General features: G+C 31.8%; 2 protein-coding genes across 2 annotated transcripts in view; both read left to right on the plus strand.

Moving 5' to 3' along the window:
* LOC119835184 (sin3 histone deacetylase corepressor complex component SDS3) overlaps positions 1 to 2,011 on the plus strand; it is a 7,921-nt gene extending 5,910 nt beyond the window's left edge. Inside the window, 1 exon segment of the mRNA XM_038359876.1 lies at positions 224 to 2,011. Coding sequence (XP_038215804.1) covers positions 224 to 367 — 144 coding nt within the window. The 3' untranslated portion in view covers positions 368 to 2,011.
* A 7,683-nt stretch (positions 2,012 to 9,694) lies between these two features.
* The window catches only part of LOC119835225, a 39,811-nt gene continuing 25,051 nt past the window's right edge, over positions 9,695 to 24,454 (plus strand). The window contains exon 1 of the mRNA XM_038359929.1: positions 9,695 to 10,002. Coding sequence (XP_038215857.1) covers positions 9,997 to 10,002 — 6 coding nt within the window. The 5' untranslated portion in view covers positions 9,695 to 9,996. The remainder of the gene's footprint in view (positions 10,003 to 24,454) is intronic.

Consider the following 24,454-nt stretch of genomic DNA (forward strand, 5'->3'; position numbering starts at 1 on the left):
ACACACACACACACACACACGTAACTAAAACACGTAGAGAGTAGGGGAACGCTAGCCTAGTTTTACCAAAACGGCGCCTTCTACCTTTGAGCGCGATTGCGCAATCGGGGTAATTTAGTCGTTTGAACATGCGGAGTGAGGGGTGTTTCTTGTATATGAAATTAAGTATTACTAAAGAGATACATATTAGCAAATAAATGTTATAAGGAGCTATTGGTTATGCTCACTAACTACAATAAATTGAATTATTAATCTCTTTTTTTATTATTTTCAGATATGCGTGAAAAAGACGAATTCGGAGCGAGTCAGGATATTCGTGTCTCAGCTGGCGCGCGGGAAAGTGACACTAAAGAGACGTGCCTCCTAAGTGTTAGTGTGCAGTGTTATAGTGTAAATAGTGTGTAAGTGCTATGTGCGTAGTACAGCTAGATTTGTGAGTAAATGTGTATGATACATTGTTTTTGCATATTGTATTCGGAAAGATTATATGATATAAATTATTAATAGTATAAATGTATATTTAAAATTGTGTATATTGAGAAACAGTGGTATATTTAGTATTTACGCGAAAAACATCAGTGAGAAAAATGTCGTAGTTTCTGAAAACATATTATTGAAATGGCGAAATTGGTATGAAATGACTTTATGGCATTTTTTTAAATTATTTAGTCTGGTTATAGATATATTTCTATATATCCGATATATCCGAAGGCCGATGGCGGTTGTTGAGTGAAAAAATAGCCTGTGTTTTGTTCAATGTTCAGAACGTGTCGTGGCTTCATTGTCACAAATCATTGGGGGCGAAAAGCAAGTCAGTCACAACACGAATTTCTAGACGTGGATCTTTAATTGCGCTATATTTCTTCTCAATGAGCGTTTTAGATTTTTTGAGACTTACATATGTAACATGGTCCCTTAAAAAAATGTTTTTATTTATGTACCAAAATACGGTTCTGACACATTATTTTTAACCATTTAAGTGCTTTTTTTTCATTGTTTAAATATATTGGAATGAAGTATGAACTTCTGAATACAAAATTTTAGACTTCCAGTTCACAATTATTTTGTTGTATGAAATATATTAACAAATCTGCAATGGGTTAAGCAGTTAATTGACTTCTATGTTGTAAAGAGCATTTTTAAGAGACTGGCCCCTTTATTTTTTTAATTGGCATCATTAGTAACTGTCAGAGCTTTCTCGAATTTTTATGCAATTTTATTTTACTTAAAGGGGGTTAACACCATTATTAAAAAGAAATTTGCTTATTTCAAATTGATTTTGTAATTCCTTCTATTAATAAGGTAAATTATTATATGAAATATTGTGCACAAGGTCCTATGATTTTCTGATTCTAATAAATTATTCCTAAAGGTCCTTTCACTTACTGTAAACCAAACTTTTGATTGAAACATATAGAGTTCTTAAGGCTGAAATAATTTAAAATCCAACCAACTATCAAAAAGTACTGTACAGTATATGAGACATTATAATGGATATGAAATTTATCAAGTCTTTATAAAGTTGATAAAACTTATGAAACAATTTGCATATTCCAAAAGCTATTATATATCATAGGGACATTCTGTATGAATTTTCTGTTACATGACAAATTGTATTTGTTTTATAACAATGTATTATTTGGTTCTTATGTAAATAATTTATGGTATAATTACGCAATAAGTGTACAGGGTCGGAACATGTATAGGTGTTCACTCTGATATAAAGCACAAATGTTTACTATAATAAATAATTATATGGCAATTGTGATGAAGTTCTTATATGAATGTATAATAAAGTCCTAATAGCATTGTAAATATGTATTGAGTTTAAATTTTACAACCTATTTATAATATAAATGGATTAGGTTTCGGTTTGCAATTTTTAATTTTATAAATATTCAAAGAAATATTGTGATTCTATAGTAATATAACTTATAGTATCAGCTGGACGTCTATAGCCCCATTAAATTGTGTTTAGCTGGCTAACTTGAACAAACATATGAACAAAAAATTTTTCAAGCATATGATAAATCATATGTATTATTTTAAAATGGGCTATCTTACGTTATTCATTTATGTGGATGTCGCGATCAATAAAATTCTGATGTCCTCACATTACTTTCGTATGCTTCGAATAGAATAAATACACTTTTTCATATCTCCAGTATTCAATCGAAACACTGATTAAAAATTTTAAATTCTGATTGCATTCAAATCAAATTTATACCAATCAAAACCCATATCAGTTTTAGTGCAAAAAAAATCCTCGAGTCACATTTTTTTGTATGAAGGCAACAGCTGTGATAATCTTTAATAAATATGACATATTACAGAACAGATAAAAGACGTTAGAAAGGAAATAGTTCCTGATTGCCGCCACTTTTCTCCCACTACCTATGTTTGACATGCACTCACCCCCGCCAGAGCGAACCACGCCGCTCGCGACTGTATCTTAATGAACGCAACATAATGCGCGTTCGCTAGCTCGGTACAAGCTGGTACATATGCATTGTAAGCAATGTATAATCAAAACGCTTTATATCGGTTTGTGATTGTATCGTTATTACCTCTTCAACGCCTTCCTAACTTCTTTTATATGTTCTTTGACTATTATATTGTATGGTCCTTCCGTCCGTTAGCGACGCCGCTTGTGACGTTAAATTGTGGTTTGAAATTTGAATTGGAATTCGTATGATCTCCAAACAAATTTAATTTCATCCATACATATTTATCCCCTTCTACTTTTTGTGATAAAATCTAGACCTAAGACCATATAATATTGTCTATATACAGGTATATAGAAATTCATGTAAGTTTATCGTAACATTAAAAATTATATACCAAACCACTGCATGGTTGCCGTGAACGTAAAGACAAACACAATTGCATTTATATAATTGCTTTTTAGTACGTAATTGATTTCTTTAAAATTGTTTTAATAGTTGGCAATTAGGAATTATTTTATAAGTACAGTATTTTTGTAAATATTTGTAAAATTGTATTATATAAATCAATATATTAGATGAGTTCATGTGGTTTTGGACTATGATTTTATTTTGAGATTTTTTTTAAGAATATGTATGAGAAAATGCGATAAATGTTGTAAATTTGTAAATATTGTGATATGACAGTTTTATATATGAACGATAAAAAGATCTTTATTAAATGTATTATGCAGAAATTTATGTGTTATTATTGTTATTCTTTTGATTGTCAAATTACTTCCCTTAGAAAATATTTCATACGTTAACACAATGCTAGGCAGAATTCATTCATACAGTTAATAATTGTTCTTTAAAATCTTATATCTTTAAACGAGCAATTCTTGTATATATATATATAATTGAAATCTCGGAATCGGCTCCAACGATTTTCATGAAATTTAGTATATAGGGGTTTTTGGGGGGCGATAAATCGATCTAGCTAGGAATTTTTTTTAGAAAATGTCATATTCGTGTTTTATTCGTGTTTTTTTTTCCTGACATCTATTGGTGAATAATAATACCATTTTGCTTCGTAGATAGCTGGACAACTGAAATAACACATAGGCAATTTTTATACCGATATTCCTACGGGATACGGACTTACGCGGTTTCAACCGCGGGTCACAGCTAGTATTACTTAAACAGTTGATTAACTTAATTTATTATGGTAAAAATAATAAAAAATGCAATAACTGTTTCGTCGTTGAACTGCAACACGCAATATCCTCATATATTTCGAGTTTTTGCAGCTATGTGTTGTTTATGGCTACTTAATATCTATGTGATGGTATTTTCTGCATAACTACACGCAACATTGCAGACAGATAATTAAGCGGTAATTAACGAATAATTAGCCACTTCCAAAAACATTATTTATGTGAATTTATTTCAATGCCTGTATAAAAATTAATCGCCATATGTGTTGTTAAGCGTATTACGCGAGAACTGCTCCATCGATTCGGCTAATATTGTTCAGCGTTTTCGTTAGGCAATTAAGGTTCTTATGCAGAAGAACCTTGATTGCATCTGCGATTAGATTATTTCTTCCTTATTGTTTCTATGAAGCCGGGGAGGACCGCTATTCGTAAAATATAATGGTTACGCTGATTATAAAAAAATCTGTTATATTAATGAATTAGGAGATACCAGAAGAGACCAACAAGAATAGAGTAGCTCTTGGTCGCTCTATTAATATTATTTTAAAAGTATAACGTTGTACTATACTATTTACTTAATAGTTTTATTGTGGCGGGTTCCGTCGAGCCGCTTAAGTGCCTTCACTTCACAACCAGCTGGTTGTAATCATCCGAGACCACCTCGGCGGCTGCCCGTTTCCGGGCCAAGCGCATAATTAGAGCGGCAAGGTGGAATCACCGCTCTACCTTCCTGTACTGTGGCGATCCAAACCAATGGGATCCCCAATGGAACTATCCATTGGGGATCCCGTTGGCTTGAGTTTGGTCACCGAGACGGTTTCATTGGATACGAATCCCACAATGTTACTGATACATTTTATATCAGTTATAAGTTTCATTGTTACAGGTCTTGCAGCAAAATAACAAGATACAATAATTTGTTGAGTTCATCTCTTATTATGATGATTACGAAGTATTAATAATTTCTTTTCGTATACTCGGCATAAGAGCAATTGAGACAAATTAGGTCATTCTAACATTTAAGCGTGTATAAGCGTAAATATTGGCGCCTAAAGTGAACGTTTCTAGCACCTTGTCGCAGTACCAGGCATTGAAAGGACATATAAATTTTTATCCATGTATGTTTTATTCGTCTATTATAATATTTGATGCTATTACAATTCAAATTGTTTTAGACAAAGATTATTGTAATCATTTATGGAAATATCTTTTAACACTCGTCTGACATTTCGTAATGTCAATCCAATAAATAATGTATGGCGCCAAAAGTGGTAATTTGGTTAACCAGACAAAAACTCTCGACTGGTTCTGATCAGCATTGTAATTATAGGCTGGCAAAAATGAGACGTAAAGACCTATGCTGGTAATTAATTATTGAAGTAAGCTTATCTAGGAAGATCTTTATTTAAACTTCTTCATTGAGCTAAGAAATGAGAACGTCAATGGGGTTTCTACACTGATCTAAAAAAAAGAAGCTAGCTTGTTGCGCTAAGAGTTTTTAATAAAATTTTAAAAAGAATTTCGGAAATGTAACGTAACTACTTAATATTATTATATACTAGCTGGGCCCCGCGGTTACACCCGCGTATGTCCGTATCCTGTAGGAATATCGGGATAAAAAGTCTATGTGCTATTTCATTTGCCCAGCTATCTACGTACGAAATTTCATTGTTGGTTTAGTAGTTTTTGCGTGAAAGAGTAACAAATACACACACACATCCTTACAAACTTTCGCATTTATAATATTAGTAGGAAGGTTAGGATTAGTAGGATAGGATATTTTGGTATATGCTTAAATTATAAAATAAATTAGTATTGCCCGGTGTGAATATATACCTGGTGTGATATAGACCTACCGAAAGTTTGTGTTAACAATTGAATGAGGGCGAATGGTATGTTTATAAATTATAACTTATTTTGTAAGTGTGATTTTTTTTTTACATTATGTGTGGATAGCAACATATCATATAAAATGAACTTTACGGTGGTTTTGCACCATAATTTTTTGTTCAAAATCTGCTCAGTAACTTAGGATAAAATTACTATTATCTAGGGCTCTACGAAAATAATGTTTTATACAACCCACAATATTATATAGCAATTACTTATATACTCATTTTAAAATTTATTAAATATGACCACATAAATCCAGACCTGTTACTGTTTTATTTTGTGTGGTTATAGGTATATCATTATTTTAATTTCAAGAACTGCTTAGTCCATTCCCAACGAAAACACATTTGGTCATCTTGTACTTATGTACATTAGTAGTAGGCAGTAGCATCGCTAAGTACAGGTGTAAAGGTTATTGATTGGCGACAATCTGAATACAAAAGGCACTAAATATTTATAACCATTCGCACAATTTAGTAAGATGTTATCTGGGATTGCCGCGCTATTGAACGTCAAAGCATTTTTTTTTATAAATTTTTGTGTAAAGCATTGCACCTAACATTATTAATTTACAAAAATAATTGCGTTTGCTGTTACGATTAATATGAAAACTGCTTGACTGATCTATCAACGCACAGCCCAAATCCGACCACAGACCGAACGCGATTATGATATTTGGCATGCAGGTAGCCAGAATGATGTATCCCTTATTCATTCCCTTATCCTCTAAAAGGATATTGATAAATCCTACCTCAAATGGGATAATAAAGTTGGAAGTTTGTACCATAAAAACTATTTGTAACCACGAGGGCGAAGCTGGGGACAACACCCAGTCTAACATATACGAATATCTAATAAGAATTTATTTAAAAATGTTTTCATTGTACCTACTTATAAATATTTTAAGTAAGAAAGCTTTAAGGCAAATGATTATTTATTGATCTGTTGATCTGATCATCTTGAATGAAACAATGTGCTTATTGAGTGTGGATGAGCTAAATAGATAGGTAATTACAGACCCTTTACCGCGTGATCGATAGCTTGAATCAAACAGAGCTTTGTCGAAATTGATTTTTTTTCAGATATTTTTTTTAAACTCATTTTTCTGCAACATTAAAAATATAAGTCTTATGTGTAAGTCTTTAAAAACGTTAAAAATAATTACATAGTGTGGTATTATGTTAGCTATGGTAACATTATTACCCTGTTATTGAAGGATGAGTGTTTGTTATCCCTACACGATCGCAACATGAGTTTTTTTGCCGCACACCTACGCGTCGCGGGCGCGGCTTTACATTCCGAATCAACGCGTGACATTTGACGATACCCTTGCATTATCTTGTCTGATATAATCGAATCGTTTCATTGATTAACGCTTTTTGTGATGTGAAAAGGTTAATAGGGACTGGCCTAGTTTAGATGACAGCTCTATCTAGCTACCATAAAGGGTAGATAGGAATTCTGGTGGATATATCAAAATCTTTAATGGATGGTACATTATTGTTGTTATTTTTAAATAAAATATATTTAAAATCTTTTTACGTATAAATGTAATGTTCTTATCACTAGTTAAAGATTTTAAACTTTTACTTTTGGAAATCATGGAGCTATTAATAAACTAAAGCGACCTCTCCTCGCCACCTACTCAAGAGGAGAGGTGCCTGCTATAAAAGGGTAGTAAAGAACCACGCACTATAGGGTGTGCTGTGTCTAAAGTAAGATTTGATACAGCCCATATATTTATAATACTATTCATTTATAAATTTGCTTCTGTTATAATACCTAATACAGAATCAAAGATTTCGTTCACATCGAAAAAGTGTGGCCGTATAAATTAAACTCAATTTATTCAATAGGAATTTAGAACAGAACAGAAAACATTTATTTCCAAAAAAATATACAAAACAGTGGATCAACACAGATAGAATTCTTATAACTAAAAACATATCGGTAAATAGGTACTTATAACATAATGTAAAAACTAAATTTATTTATATATCTGCATCACCTCAGAAAAAGGGATTACTCTTCAATATGCAGGGTGAAGGCATCTCATATCCAATTCACTGACCATATCGCCACATTTCTGAATTAAAGTAGTATCAATGATAGCCAAATAACTGGAAATCGTCTCATACACGTGTGTGAAGGAAAAAGCGATAGACCATATACGACATTCAAGTTACAAGGACTGCTAACGACCTCGTGTGTTGACATGCCACGATGTTCCTTGGTATTTCGGACCATGTTTTTTGCAAGCTCTCGCGCTACAATTGTAGCAAACCCGAAGTAATAACTTCCGCAATTAATCTAAATAGCTTTTATTAATTGGACAGCTTGTTCGGGTGAGGATAAGTATTTAAGCACTCGAATTGATCTATGTCAGAAAGATTTGGAGGATGTTTTTTTTGAGTAAAGGGATATGGAGGTTTTCTTGCTGTTTTCTCGAACTAGGATATAGGAGCTTTCAAGCAACCTTTTTAGAACATAATATTGCCTATATTATGTCTTAAAAAGGTCGGTAAAACACCTGCAATACCACAAGTTTTGCAAATATTTATGGGCCATATCGTCAGGTGGCCTACATGCCCTTTTGCTTGCTCTGAAAAAAAGGTACAAAATTAAAAAGTCTAGAAGATTCGTTAGTAGTAAGTGTATCGTTATAAGAATAACTAGCCACGGGCCCCGGCTTCGAGCTTCTATTATATACATTACTAGCATACCCATATTACATAGCGTGATATAGAGTAATAATTAAAAATGTTAAGATTATAATTAATTAATAGATAATTATTCGAAAACTATCCTATATCTTAAGTTGGACCAAATTACACATAAAATGGTAAATTTCAGCAAAATCGGTTGAGTTGGTAAAGAGTTCATTGGGAACATACATAATGACACTGGATTTTTATATATATACGTTATATCTTCTAATATAATATACGTTATAACATCTAAACATGCAAAGAGACAGATAGCGATAGATTTTTTATACTCGTGCTATGCAATGATGAATATGGTAGTCAGTTCCAGTTCAATTGTGGCTGTAAGACGCATATCGGTAGCACTGGCTAATTTTCTTTACAATCTAGTAGGTGACCAGTCTTCTGTGTCAAGTCTCGGTTGTCATAGCTCACAGCTCACCGGGGTTTCGAGGTCTCGTTTCGGTTTGTTGTTTCAATTTGTAACTTGTATCGCTTTAAATTTACGTCTTTGAGGCACATTCGTTCTTGGACACCTTTTGGTTTATATGAATGATAATTAGGGTTTTGTATAAACTGGAAAATGTTACGTTGTTAATTTTCGTCGTGTACATCGAAACGTAAGCATATTATAGGAAATATTTATTCTTTTGTTATTTTAATATATAGGATACATAATGTTTTGTCATTCTTGAGTTGGCGACAAAAAAGTATTACAATGTTTATGTGTGCTTTGGTCTACCAGAACTAAACGGGCGGTAAGACGTCTATAAAAATTGGGTTACGTTGAAATGTCAGTTGCTATGGTTAAACTTACTGAAATTGACTTTGTGTTGTACCCAGGAGTAACATGTAAAACATACTCAAGTCACGGGTAAGCATGATTCCTTATTAATTTTTAAACGAAACTCTTTGGAAGTTTCTTTTCAAAATGGAGACGTTCGACGAAAGCAGATCTATGCAAAATTTAAGACGGCCTCTGTGTCGAATGTGCATTCATGATATTTTCGAAAGCGTGTCGAATAATGTATGAAGAGAAGTACATTGTTTTGGAAATATGGTACGGGGCAAATTATTTTCTTTACGAGCTGATAGATTGCTTATCTTATTGATCTTTCTACATTCTACATAATTGTGTATGTTATTTTTATGTATGGATTTTAATGCTTTTATTTACTAATAATATATAATAATAGCTATAAGGTAGCCGTCCCGGCTGCACCCTTGGTATCTTTTTCTCTATTTTTAAAAACTAATAAAAGGATTTAACACAGTTTGTTAAGCAGAGCTACTTCGCACATTGTTGTTGAAAAACATGTCGAAAAATTCCAATAAAAAACCAGGTTAATGAACACATCAATCGAATCATCATGACATCTAGGTTCCGCGCGATCGGTATAGCGCCGAAACATAGTACAGTTACACGCATTGTTGTGGACAAACTTTTATAAAGTCGATGTCCTGCGACTTCGTTTACCAGTCTCGGATGTACCGCGACGCTGTTAAAACCCGTGCCCGCTCCAAAATTCATCAAAAATCCTGAATACATTTCGATTTTGCTATTAGCATTCGACACGCGCTCCTCGTCCTAGGCCGTCCGCCGCACGCCACTGACACATTTCTGCGGCTACGCGCGTTTATTGAATTTAGAACAGTTATTGTTTTTCTTTTTTCAAATCGGTGCATTGGAAACATTTTTGTGACTGACACGTGTTCTAGGAATCTGTGGTTCATTAGGAAGACATTTTTTTTTAAACCATGAAGGTAAGTTTTTTTTGGGTTTTAGTTATTTTAGCTGGTTATTATATATTTGATTAATTGACGAATTCTGAATAGAAAAAGGGTATCTAGTTTTTTTTCCTCAAAGTAAGGGTTTAGATTATTTAATTAGTTCGGACAAAAAATTAGCTATTCAAAGTAAAATTATCATCTAAAAAATATTTATATTAACAGAACTTGCAGAAATTTCCTATGCATTAACTGAAAGTTTTGTTACGTCAAACTCTACACTTACAGAATAAATACAATACTCCGTGTTTAATATTTAAGTGGTGATCCCAGTTTGATCAGTTTCGAGAACGTTTCGGGCAATAAACTTTGTTAATAGTCGTCCATCTAAAATTACTAATACACAGGTATATACATATTCCCATAAAAATAAAAAAATATAATTGCTTTACAACATCTTTGCTATTTCTCCAAAAACTAGTTCCTCGATAGGCAATAAAAAACTTAATATATTCATGAACTTTTTAAAATTCCGATCGAATGTTTATCTCAAACATAGAAATCAAGTTCACGGCAAATCATTGTCTTTGCGAGTGAACCCACAGGTGCGAGCGAGTCAAATAATATTTAAAATATCAACGTCCGTGTTAATACTTAGGCAAACACTAATGTGATAATTGCTTTGCACTGCTGAGTCACTTAAACTCGAAGCGCACAATTTGAAAACAAAAGTTACAATTTAAATTGCATTTATTTAAAATCATGAAATAATAAGATCGCGTATCGAAGCTAATGAACTAAAAAACAATGTTTTTTAAACAAAACAGAACCGGTAGATCTGTAGCCGTTGACATTTCCAATTAAAAAAAAGATGATGTGATCTTTGTTCGCGCTATACCGCAGGGAACAACAGCTGTACGTATATCGATACGACATAATATTTTATTGTCCATGCAACGAAGGGTTTAAAGGCGCACTTCACATGTTAATATGGACAGGATAACGACTTCTAAGATACAGTATTTGTATGCAAATTTTTAGATGTGAACGAATTTAAAACTCGCATTTTTAATTGTGTTTTATAAATACCTATTTTAACAATACAGCAGTTGTTTTTGAATTATCATAAAAATACAACCTCTACAAATAATATTACCCATTTATTCATAATGTTTTTATTTCGTTTAATTTAAAGGGCCTTTCCTTGTCTTACAGCTTAAACAAAAGAGGTAGTTGCAGTTTAATAATTTTCAACAAATGAAAGAAAATTTATAAGCTCATTGTGATAATTAATGCTCACAGCGACCAATGGGAAATCGGCATTCCAAAGCGTTTCTTTAAGATATCATTCAATGTCGCAAATCAACTCTTACTATATTTAACTTTACAAATAAGATTAACGCTGTGTCTTAGCAATTTGCTCTTTAGTGTCCATTACTTTATTTTATTAACTGTTTTAACGATTTATCACTGTACGAGAGATTGTTAATTGAAACGTTTTATTAAAGTATCATTTTTTGTCGACTAATCTGTAAAGGACGCATACCGGTTGCTATTTTTTGTTAAAGCCGAAATATAAAAACTAAAAAGCTTTTATGTTCGATTTATTACAAGTTCTTATTTATAACTTGTGCAATTTTATATTTAAAATGGTTTTTATAAATGCTATTTAGATAAACGCCCAAAAAGAGCATAAATAAATCATTAGTTTTACGAAATCATTATTGATTTTTCTGTGTACCATTCATCATGTACCGAATTTAGTCTTTATAAATAGTAGATTAGTGGGTAGTTTGTGATTTATATATCACGATGGCAAAGTGCGGATTCGCAATGTCACATATCGTCGAACTATTAGTTTTTGGACATGCCGATTCGATTTTCTAACCACGCTTTCCTTCACTTTTTCGAGCAGCTGTGATGTAGATAATCTAATAATTGAAAAATCTATTTATTTCTTGTACGCTCGTCTGTTCTCGAACCCTCGACCACAGATAATTAAATACTAGTAATCTGATTATTCGATGGAAGTCCGAGGACCATGAGCCACTGATGTGATTGAACAACTCAAAATATTACTTCGTGTATTGTATTTTATTTACAATAAGGTCAATAAGACCCTGTTGTTGCGGAATTCTGATCTATTTGACAGGAAAACATATGAATATTGACCGTAATTATTGGAATGCAATGGCTACTTGAGAAGCGTAAGGTTTTTTCCACATGAAGCGATTGATTGTATCCAAACTAATATTATAAATGTGTGAAATGATATATAATATCTGTCTGTCTATCTCTTGTTCACGCCTAAATCACCGAACCGGTTTAGTTGTAATAAGCAGAGACCCGAGGATAGTTATATAGAATAGTTTTATCCCAGAAATACCACGAATGAAACTGTGTGAAGAAAACCCAGCGAGCGAATTGAAAAAGAAAATCTTTAAAAAAAATTACCAATATTATTTCTTTTCTTACTACATAACGTATTTTTCACCTCTCCCATGTATAGAATGTGGGATGTACGCATAACTTTAACACTTTTTTACCTACTGTTACCACATTTAATAATTACAGAAAATCACATTGCTTTCTCGCGTTCGAAACGTAGCGTTCGAACGATCAATATTGAAAACCTTGTTTTAAATAAAAATCCAATCTTTTTGGTACCACTCGGTACAAGCATATATTTCATTCGATACGAACAAGCAGATGTAACACTATATACGTTTTAATTCTTTATTTTCACTTATCTTACTTTATTTGTTTAAAATTGATACCTTGGCTGTTCATTGCAATTTACTTGTCCTTGCTAAAATTATAAAACCGAAAGTGTACGTTTGTCTTTTTAATGGTACCTATGATTTTAGTGTTTGGAGATAGCTAAGAGGCTGAAGATAAGAGTGTCACTCACACTTATCCTTAGCCTCTTAACTACCTCCAATATGGGTCATATTAAATTCCAATATAGGTCTTTATCGTATTTATAATTTTCACCAATAGAAATCTGCATCTTCGCTGGGTGATGGCTATATTTTCGTGTTAACACGCGCAGAGCGAGCGCCAAGTAACCAATAAAAATCACAGTGAGAAAACCACAAATCTTTAGCTTATATTTAATTGTATTACTTCTCTATAATTTTAGTGTTTATATATGTACTTTTCTCTTTTTTATTTAAGTATTACTTCTAAATAATTTAAGCGTTTTTATTGGAAGATATGTACTTTTCTCCTTTTTCTTCAAAAGGTACTATAATGTATATATAGATTGTGAATGTTGGAAGATATGTATGTACCTTTCTTTTTATTTCTTCAAAAGGTACCATAATGTTTAAATAGCTTGTGAATGACGTCAATACATCGACTGTGACACCGATGGAGATTTAGTGGAGGTGTCAATATGTGTCATCTTTAATCGTTAAACAGTAGCGTTATTTAATCGGTTTGAAGGCCTCATTAACCGGCTAAATAATTAGGTTACCGATTCATCTCGTAGGTAGATCCTAATATTAATGATATATTGATAACATTCTATTTATACACGTAGCATTATTTCGTAATTTTATAATACTTCAAAGATAACTTTTATGGATGTCCGTAAGTATGTTTGATGCATGTGAGCTGAGATTATAATCAGAGCAGGATCGCGGTAATAAGGAACGATTTCTTTCAAATTTAGATTTTAGTTAAAAAATGTGAAGTGCGCGTAGAGCACAACTTCATGCGCTTCGCTTATGAAGCGTGCAATAGATTAATCATACAATTTGAAGTTGACTTCCGTTTGAACAGATATAACATTAGAGAGGTATTTTCGGATTACGATAGGTATTTTCATGTGTGAATGCTTGTTACTCTGTATGAAACTTGGTACAGAGATAGACAGCTATAGTCTGGATTAACACATAGGCCACATTTTAGTGGGGTACCGCGAGAGTGTTGTCTATCTAGCTAGTAACACAATAATTTCGTATCGAATTGACTTCTATTTGATTAACCGCCGCTTCTTGAATCAGCTTATACAAGTTGTCACATAAAGAAAATTAAGTAGGGTCCGATAAAGGTCGGAAGGTGATATTCCAGTATATTCTAATATACATCGATTAAAGCGGCGAATGTGGAGGTAATTTTTAGTATTATTTTTGAAATCGCAGTATTGGTAAAGGTTACAGTGTTATTAATGTATCCTGCGATATTAAATCTATGTTCTTTTGATTGATTTTTGAAGATTTTAATGGTATTGTATTACTCTCTATTATCGATGAATTTACGATTACTTCATTTATGTTTAAATTATTGATACCATGATCTTTATTGAGCTATGTATTGACAAACTTAGCGGGGTAAGTGATAATTATCATAACTTTGAACGATTATTGTCTCCATTCAAGCACTTAAGTGTAATTAAAATTTTACCTTAAACTGAAAGCTTTCCGCCGTAGCAGTTCTTACATTTTTTTTAATTGCCAAAACGTGAGGCAAAGATGTTAATTATCATAAAGTTATCACCTTCGTTAAAAGAATTTTAATTTCGACGAATAATAGTTTGGGAAATGGTAAAGGTTTTTTTATAACACTTCATTATCATTCAAGGCTGAAAGAAATGTTTATCGATTATAAAATGTGCATTTAAAGCAATTTTTTATCAATTTAATTAAATATAAGTAAGTATGTCTATATATTCTGCTAAAAAGTATCAAAAATTTAACCTAACAAACGTATATGTTTATTGATTCATAAAAAATGATCTAAGACCCGAATACATTAGTTTTGCAATCACGAAAAACTACACAGATAATAAATCATTCCCACCCCATTTAAGTTTTATTACCTTAAACAAAATCTTCTACTAATGGCCACACAAATGCAATGGTATAGACAATTTCATTAAATGTTCTTTTAATTGATGATAAAGTTTTTATAATTTTTGTATCTTACGTACCTAGTCTTTTTATTTTCGATTTTATAGTCCCTTTTATAAAAGCAATCAAGATTTATCACCCGACATATAGATTCAAATGTTAGATATATCAAAACAAATGTTTTGCATTCATTATTTACATCAGTGGTTTTTATAAACATCATTTAAATTGATATAAAATATATTTACATATCTAATGATGAAATAAGTAAGAAGAAAAGTAAATATATGAAAGAATAACTTCAATATTATTGTTTTTGTATTCATCGGATAATTAAATATAACTGAATTTTTTTATTTACAAATTCAAGGATATGACAGGACTTGTACAAAATGTTAAAAACATGTTTCTCAGTATATGAACAAACGAATGGGAAAGGTACTTTTAAGATTAATTTTTAATAGAAAAATGATCAACTGTTTAATTCTATCGAAGAGCTGATTGTCAATAAGGTCTAGTACTAGATACTGCAGTGTTCTGAAAAAAAAATCCTTCAAATTGAAAATGTTTCAATCTTGCAAACCTAAAGATATATCATTAAATAAATATTTATTATTTGCTCCACAAAACTGGTTACATATATTTACAATGTACTAAATTGTATATTTGGTAGCATTTATTTTATTTATAACCTTTAAAATGTAGACACAACAATATGCAGTTATAAAATTCAGATACTTTAGTTAGTTAGTTCTTTAGTCAGTAAAGATTATGATAATTAGGTCGGTATACATCACTCTGATGTTCTAAAAACGAACAGTTGGATTAATTTAGAGTAGCTGTGATTTCACTCCCTTTGGACGATTCGTAGATTCCGATCTCAAGGCTATAACAATATTTTTCCCCTTGTAAGATCTGTAAATTTCGAAACGATGCGAACACAAATAATTATACCTAATTAAACTTTAAAATATCGTACCGAGTCTTGTATTTGTGAAGTAAAAAGCAGTTAAAAACTTAACTTTCCTTTTCTGGCCCTCCCAATGATATATAGGCCCACTAATCAAAACACTTGTTAATAATGAACTTACAATTATACACGTTTCTTTGTAATTGCAGTGTATTTAAAGTATGACATATTATTTCGATTTTATCTCTGGACTCTTTCGGAATATGCGGATAATTGCGTAGTGTGTTTTGTGGCTTAAATAGGTGGGTTTTTAATAATCGTTGTATATTTTTATAAATGAAGATTAGTAGAGGACGTTATGTATATAAAAACTATGCGCGGAGGCGCAATATTAGTCTATTCTGAAAAGGAATATTTTTTCATTATTCATTTCTGTTTCTACTGGTCGAAACGTTGTGTTGTAGGTATTAAACCTAAATTATCTTTTACAATAGTGGCCATGTATTGGAATTCAAAATCCAACAAAAATTATTTTCAAGTGACTTCAAAAATGAGGAGGGTCTTACTTCTACTATATTATTTGTGTTTGTTACTTAAAACCTTTGATGTGCACAGAACTTTTCCCTGAGTGAACTGATTTTAATAATTCTATTTTATCATTTAAATTTGATCTTGTTCTGACAATATCAGCGTTTTCATTTTTCAACAAAAATAATCATTCAATTAGGACCAGGTAAATCTCTTAAACTAACTCTATCTTATTCAAATAAACATATAGCTTTATTCTTCTGTTTTCTCCATAACTTTGTATCAAATGTCTTGGAAATCGTCACGCGATGCCATATTAGTTTATCTTTCAGAATAATAAGCATTTAATGTTCCGAATATATTGTTTTAGAAGTTAATGTAACACATTACATGAAGTAATAGTGACGTAACACACGGGTAGAAAGGTTTTATATGTACGGCAACATATATTAGTGTACGTGATCGCTTATACGATTGCAAATGGCCGGCAGTCCTTGCTACCTTGTTTTTAAATTGTGTCCAAAAAGAAGGAAATCCTGAATTCAATACGATATAGTTGTGATAGCTCCAATTCCCTGTAGTATGTTTGTAAATTCGAAGCCAAAAATTCTTCATTACACATATAAAAATACAAGCTGTGCCCCGTGGTTTCACCCGCATAAGTCCGTATCCCTTATGAATATCGGGATGACAATTGTCTATATGTTATATCAGTTGTCCAGCTATCTACGTACTAAATTTCATTGCAATCGGTTGAGTAGTATTTGCGTGAAAGAGCAACAAACACACACACATCTTTACAAACTTTCGCATTTATAATATTAGTAGGATAGGACTACTAAATCTATTTGGTTTATTTTGTGTGCATGCAAATATGAATCAAATAACTATATTCTATGAGTTAACCTAATAAATGTCGTAAATTCTAAATATACTAAATATACGCATAAGATACACATGACCATGGCCTGGAAAACAATATAGGCGTCTGTTTACCCCGGTACTAAGGGAAAAGCCATGAAAAGCTTGTCAAGGATATATGAATCTCATGCATATCATTAGGTGTTAGGACTAACATAGGACGTAATTTGTCGGCTGTCATTAGTACAGTATACACGCGGCGTACAATGATCGATGAATCTTCGATAAAATACACGATTTATTACTCTCCGTAACACGCGCCTGAGTTCACTTATTTTGCTTCTTTGTGGTGAAAATATAATTGAACACATATTGAATGCTGATGAAGATAGCGCTTTTGGTTTTACCCTTTACGGTGTTTTAAATCAGCGGCTTTTCGTGGCAATTAAAAAACGCAAAATGTGTCGCTTTTGGCGACATTAATTGTGGTTTGATTGATGACTTCGTGCAGACGGCGTGATGGTAACAACGTGTTATTAAGGGCAGGCATTTCCAAAGAACACTTACGATATTTTCCTTGTATTTGTTCAAGGAATAGTGGTTTTTTTTTCTTTTTGTCGATTGTATTTAGGCGTAATTTATTTCTGTATTTTTAAGTTTTTGTTATGGACTAATGTTGTGAGAACTAAATAAAGATGATTTTTGTTTTTTTATTTATTTATTGCCTAATGATGCAGGATGAATCATGTCACGAATAAATGGGCAAAGAGGTTCTGGTTTGATTTCCGATGAATCTTTTTGTGATAATTAAGGATGTTCTTTTATTTGTTTTAAATTATAAAATAATAACATATTATGCAAAAACAAGGGCGTTTTCAAACAAGCATTTAAACGAAACGACAAACCTTTCTAAGCTTAAGTATTTTCGAAAATGATGGATATAATTATACTGTCATGTGTATTTCTACGTAATTGCGTGGATGAGTAGTTTTTAGATAGAATTGATGTTCTACAAGTATAGTATATTATTGTGAATGTGTAAACAGACCGTGTGTGTCGGTGAATACTATCGAATAGACTGTTACAAGAAGGCCATGATTTGTTGACAACATATCAACATAAAGGTCAGGCCGCTCACGAGTTTTCAAAGAAATCGATCCATTTTGTCGAACGTCTGTGAATTATTGAACTTCAAAAAAGGACAGCATCGCTTTGTTAATATGCGCATGATTGATATTTATATTTCCTATATGATATTTTATTTATTTAAAGCAATTTAAAAATAATATCACGTTAAATGTGTAAGCTATATATTACAGTAACTATTTAATTAATTAATTATAATAATTATTCATTAAACATAATAAACATGTAAAATAAGTATTAAGTATTCTGTTATATTATCATGTTTTATCGTTTTAATATGTAGTCAAATAAAAATTTTTCGTAAGTCTGAAAAATATACTATTTTTGATGATTTAGATTGCAAGACTTAGCTGGATTTCCACCTGGTTTGCTGAGCAATTCGCTTGTACGTCGCTCTTTCAGGCGTTCGACGGTATTCCGAAGACTGCTTCTATCTCAAAATCAGAAGCTGTACCATTATTATGAGTGACAGCATCAAACAGAAATGTCAATTGGGACCAGTTAGAGCTCGGCGGCCATGACATTATCTTTGCAGCTATTGATTTCGCGGTAACGTGCATGTGAGGGCTTATGAATTGGGCACACTTCCTGTTGATAGAGGGCTTGCATTCCTTATTGCTGTTGATTGCAATAACAAGACTCCAACTGTTTAAGTGTTGTTTTACCATCTGAGATAAATGACTTTTCTCCTTTCTCGTTCCTAAAATGATTACTGAATAGGTATACATCACCAATACAGGAATCATTTTAAGTTGGGTTTTCGGTATGGCTAATTTAGTTTTCTCTGCGTATGCGCTGCCCGCTGTCAGTGTCATAGATATTTTTTTTTTGTCATAGCGGGCAACTGAGCTGGTAGTTCGCCTGATGGTAAACGATCACCACCGCCCATGAGCATTCGCAGAGGCTCAGATCTCCGAGAATGCGCTGCCCGCTCTTAAGGGATAAGGGATAAGGGATAAGGAAAGGATGGATGATTGGAAAGAGAGAATTTACTGGGAAGGGCGAGGAGAAGGAAATAGGCCTCCGGCTACCCCACTCACCGTACGAAACACAATAGCATGCTACTCTTTTACACCTGTGTTCTGTGAGGGTGTAATATTATACCGATGCGACCGATGGTTAATTTCGTGCCGAAGCATGCTCGACAGACAAAAAGACAGTCATTTATCTATAGCAACTGTTATTATTTCCAAATTTAATTATTAACATTAAATCATCAAAAGTGTGAAAAATGATTGAAAGGATACGATAAACATATAAAAAACATGTAAATAGTATTTAAAAGTAATTAATTAGTCAATTTTTAAATCCCAAATGAAGAATTGTGGCACCTGTCGGATGTTTTCGTTATTTACGACATTTTATAGACAGAGTCGTAAAATTAACAGAAATGCAAATACTGTGTAAGTTATAAATTTTCCTTAATTAATTCTACAAATTATATATGTTATTAATTTTGACGAAATATTTAAAATTTACTGGTACATCGTAAAATAATTTAGTAAATTGACAGCTTATTTAAAGAACTATCGTCACCCATATCCATTGCAAGCAGTAACCAATAACTAGTAAATTTAAATGCCGGTTACGTCTATGACTCCATATGCAGCCTTAACGTCACCAATCGAATGCCGACTTCCGTTGCATTTAAATATGCATTGACAATCTAGATAGACTTCTAGTGTGGCGCCAATCGTTTGAGCTATTTCAAAATAGAATATGTTATTTATTATGAGAAGTAATAAATTACTAAAAACACACTGTTATAATGAGGTGACATGTATATACTGGTAAGTTCCATACAAAATACAAAAGAGTTTTAAAGGTATTTTTTTATTTAAATCATTCAAGTACATATTTTTATAATAACGTAATGAGTTACTAGATATTTGTAAAAGTTCCATTAAAAATCCAATTTGCAATGTCTCCCTCAAAATTATTTTCTTTGCAAACAATAATTTAAATACATACCTGACGTAAATGTACGATATTGATTCATCAATTACCCTATATTTAATGCGGTAAGCATAACTTCAAGGAGTCGTTATATTATCTCGAACATAAACACTCAAAAGTTCAAGTGGTTTCGGACCTTTATAGTTAAAACATCTGCTAAATCAGCCGCTATCTTCATTGAGGACAATTTTGTACTACGTAAATATACTAGTCTTCTGCCGCGGCTTTGTCCATATGCTTCATATTATGCGTTAACTATACTGTAAAACTACTTAATTTCTATGGCATCCTTCACTCTCCTATACGCTTTACTTGGTTGTAAATATCCCCAAAACAATTTTCTCAAGATGTTCTTTGAAATGTCCACTCATGTTATTTCAAAACGGCTTCGTTTGTTTTTCTATAAAAAGCCATAAACATACAAAGAAATCCGTTATCCTAGGACAAACATGCGATATTTGCTCACATTAAACATCATACAGTCATCGGCAAACCATAAGAGAATGCGCACAATTTTATCTCTCCAAAAGTATTATTATGTGCAAAATTTGAGATCGAAATTGGTACTCATCTTGACACATTATATGGGTATTGCGAAGACCCTTTTCCATTTAAATAACTTACCAAAACCGTGCAAATAATGAATGATTTTTATGAGGGTAATTTTCGAACACGCGACTGGCGGATTGAAATATTTATATTGAAATTTAGCTACAACCGTTTTTACGTTGTGATTCGTGATTATTTTTGCAGTACAAGATTATTTATAGTTACAGGTTGGGTTTTTTACTCTTTTCTTAGTCTCACCTGTACGTTTGTAGGTTTGTATATTGTAATCGACTCATTTGTAGTTGATTTCGACCATTCAAACTTTGGACACTTATCAAGGATTTTTGGCTATATTTCATGAGTTTATCTTAATATCGTAATTAGGATCGCGTTACTTATATATACTCTGTAGCAAGTCCGACAATTTAAATCGTTGATTCTGTTGTTAATGCGCCTTTTTCAGTGTTTTTTTTAAATGCATATTATACGAGTATTTTTATCAGACGGTTAGAGTTGCAAAGGTGGAATTAGGTTATAATTAATAAGAAAACATAAGAAAATTGAATAATTTTAATAACTAATTATGTTCTTAATTCATATTTATGACGCTCATCATCTTTTACAATTCTGTTTAATTGAATATAAATTGTTTATCATTGACAATTGTAATTTTGAACATATTAAATTATTATATTATTTGCGTTGAATTTCTGTGTTCATGTTATGCTGTTTTAATAAACTTCCATATTTAATTGCGTAAAAGTTAAAATGATTTTGATTGATGAGTTAGGTGTATATATTTGATGAAATCCGGTTTTTAAATCGATGTTTTATGTTGTTTAATTTTAAAATCATTTTGATTGAAAATTAAATGATTGGTGCAATAAACAGTTGTAAAGTTATATTGCATTTTAGATCGATGCATATCGATGACTTTAAGAGATCCGTGCACGGTAGCCGAGTAGGGCAATTAGTAAACTATATTAATCAAATTATGTTTATGATTAATGTTTGTTTTTGCTATTAATTTTTATTTCGTTTGTATTGATGAATCAAATTTGAATTTATTTTTCTATAATTGTAATTTATATAATTATATATAAATAAACTAAAATAAATTTATATTTCTGCTAATAGTTAGAGCTAAGCTTCATTGAAAAAAATAAAAAACTTTTTAATTACACACTAGACATATTTCTTTTTCAGACAGAACTTTCCAAACATATTATAGTCGATATATAGGTTTTATTCATACATAATTCCCCCGCCAAAAGTAATAACATGTTTAATTTGTGTTTATTGTCGTCGTAGTATTTATTCGTCATGCGATCATAATCTTGTGTCAATTTTCAATTTAATGCTGTGTTTCAATGATTTTATTAATACGAAGCGGGTATGCTAAGTAAAATAAAAAGCATTAACGCGGCGACAATTTACAAAAAAGATTTATGTCTCCACCGAAAACATTCCTGCATACAATAAATAACTACGATGCATCGATAGCGCGTTTTGTTTGCGCGCGCCAAAAACACTGAATTGCACATTGCGCATACAGAATCTCCTTATTATAGCAAAAATTGAATCTTATCTTCGTCAACATAAGATTTACCGCTTCATTTTTACCACTGTCGTATTAAATACAAAATGAACAATTTTATATCTTATACGGATTATAATAAAGTTTTATTTATTACGGTGTTATGTTGCGTATTTATCTTAAAAAGCTACTTTTTGCCGCTTGAACGCTTGTAAGGGATTAATTCAATCAATATGCGGTAGGCTTGATATTTAAGAGAAAGGTCGGTGAAACAATGAGGTGTAATAAATTTTAATTGTACCTATTTTATATTTATCGCTCTTTGTATCAAAGTTTAAAGTTTATCTTGATCTTGTTATTGATCAGAGATTTCGTAACGCATCTTTAATGTCTGTAGGTTTGGAGGATTGGTAAAAAAGAAATTAAATTCGAAATTTGAATATTTCCGCCTTGAAATAGCATTTTATTCAAAACTTGAAACACAGCAATTGAGAAAAAAGGTTTTTTTAACTTATAACATAAATAATTATAAAGTTTTAAGAGACATATTAAAGCTGATGTTAAAGCAAAGCAAATAAATCTTTACCAATAATTTAAATGCATATAAAATGTGTAATAAATGCTGTTAAGATCGAACTTGCTTCCTATCTCAGCAGGACATAGAAGGCATTAAATTCACTTGAACTTTTGATATAAAGCCTTAATTGGTATGTACATATAAACTGATTAATTTGTATGCAGTTATAAATTTCAATAGAGGCAATATATGATACTGAAAGGAATTAATCTATCTAGGCACTGAGTACTTGCTCTAGCACATAAATATCGATTTAAGGTTTTATAATTGAAATTTGATAAAAGGCTTTTGATGAAAACTCTGGTTTTATGTAGGTAGGGTATCACGGGTGTTGTTAGACCTTAGTTTTGGAGGGGGTTTAAGAAAGTAATACTAGTGCAGAAAACACAAATAATTTTGGTTTATAGAACTCTCACAAAGATATCTGGGAGTGTTTAGAGAATAATGGCAGTCGAAGCACAAACATTATTTACTAAATTTTATTATTTATTTAACACTTCAGGGGTATGGACCTCCAAAACGAAGTGGTTTTGGCCAATGTAATATATTCAAACTATTTCAACTAATAAAATATATTTTATTTGCACTAAAAATGCCTATCATAAGCTAAAATGTGAATGCGAATCTTTCGACATATTTCATAGCTATCCGCCACCAACATGGAGTTTATTAATAAAATATATGCATAAAATGAATATTAATTCGATGAAATTTAATGAACATTAATCTGAAGCAATTTATTTGAGAATATTGATAATCACATACTGTTGACAGTACGTTAATGGCGCAGTAATGGTTGCTCTTGCTAGCTCTTGCGCAGTCATTGCGCCCGCGTGTTATGCGAAATTGGATGATTAATCATATCAACGAACTGTGTCTATAAATTGAATTAATTGATTTTTATAGAATAAATTTTTGACTTTTTTATCGTGCCACAGAGACCGCTCCACTAATGGAAGGACGAAATAATATTGAAGAGTCTGCGGCATACATCGGGGATTATGAGTATTTTTTACATAATATCAGCGTATTTAAAACTATAAGTTTCGTTGAGCAGAGTCGGGACATCCTTTATATTAAAGATGTCAAGAATCGGATGAATTAGTATTAATCGTTGTATTGACACAATCATTATCTATTTTTAAATGTTGCCAGTATGCTCTAAAAAGGAAACATCTCAGAACTATATTAGAGTTTTAAATCCTGTGCTTTAGGCATGACTCAAGGTACATTAGCTAGAATTCATCAAATGCAGTGAATCATTCGGAGAAGTCACGACGCGTTTTGTCACCGTCAGCGTCACCTTGCGGGTGGACGTGTGTTATTTACATATATATACGATTGTCTGTCAGTCAGTCAGTGCAAAAAGTGGCCCTGTCCGCTTACCGAATTACACGCCCTTTTCAATCAGCGGTGAATGGACGAATACGGGTTGTGTAACTTGTTGAAATTCTTTAATTATATTCGTTTTTTATGTTATATGCGGTGGACTCGGATTCCGAGACATTGAAATCAATATGTGTTTTATTTTCAACAATATTGTTGTTGATGTAAATAAATATGAAGTG

This window comes from Zerene cesonia, chromosome 20 (genome assembly GCF_012273895.1).
Source record: "Zerene cesonia ecotype Mississippi chromosome 20, Zerene_cesonia_1.1, whole genome shotgun sequence".
Lineage (NCBI taxonomy): Eukaryota > Metazoa > Arthropoda > Insecta > Lepidoptera > Pieridae > Zerene > Zerene cesonia.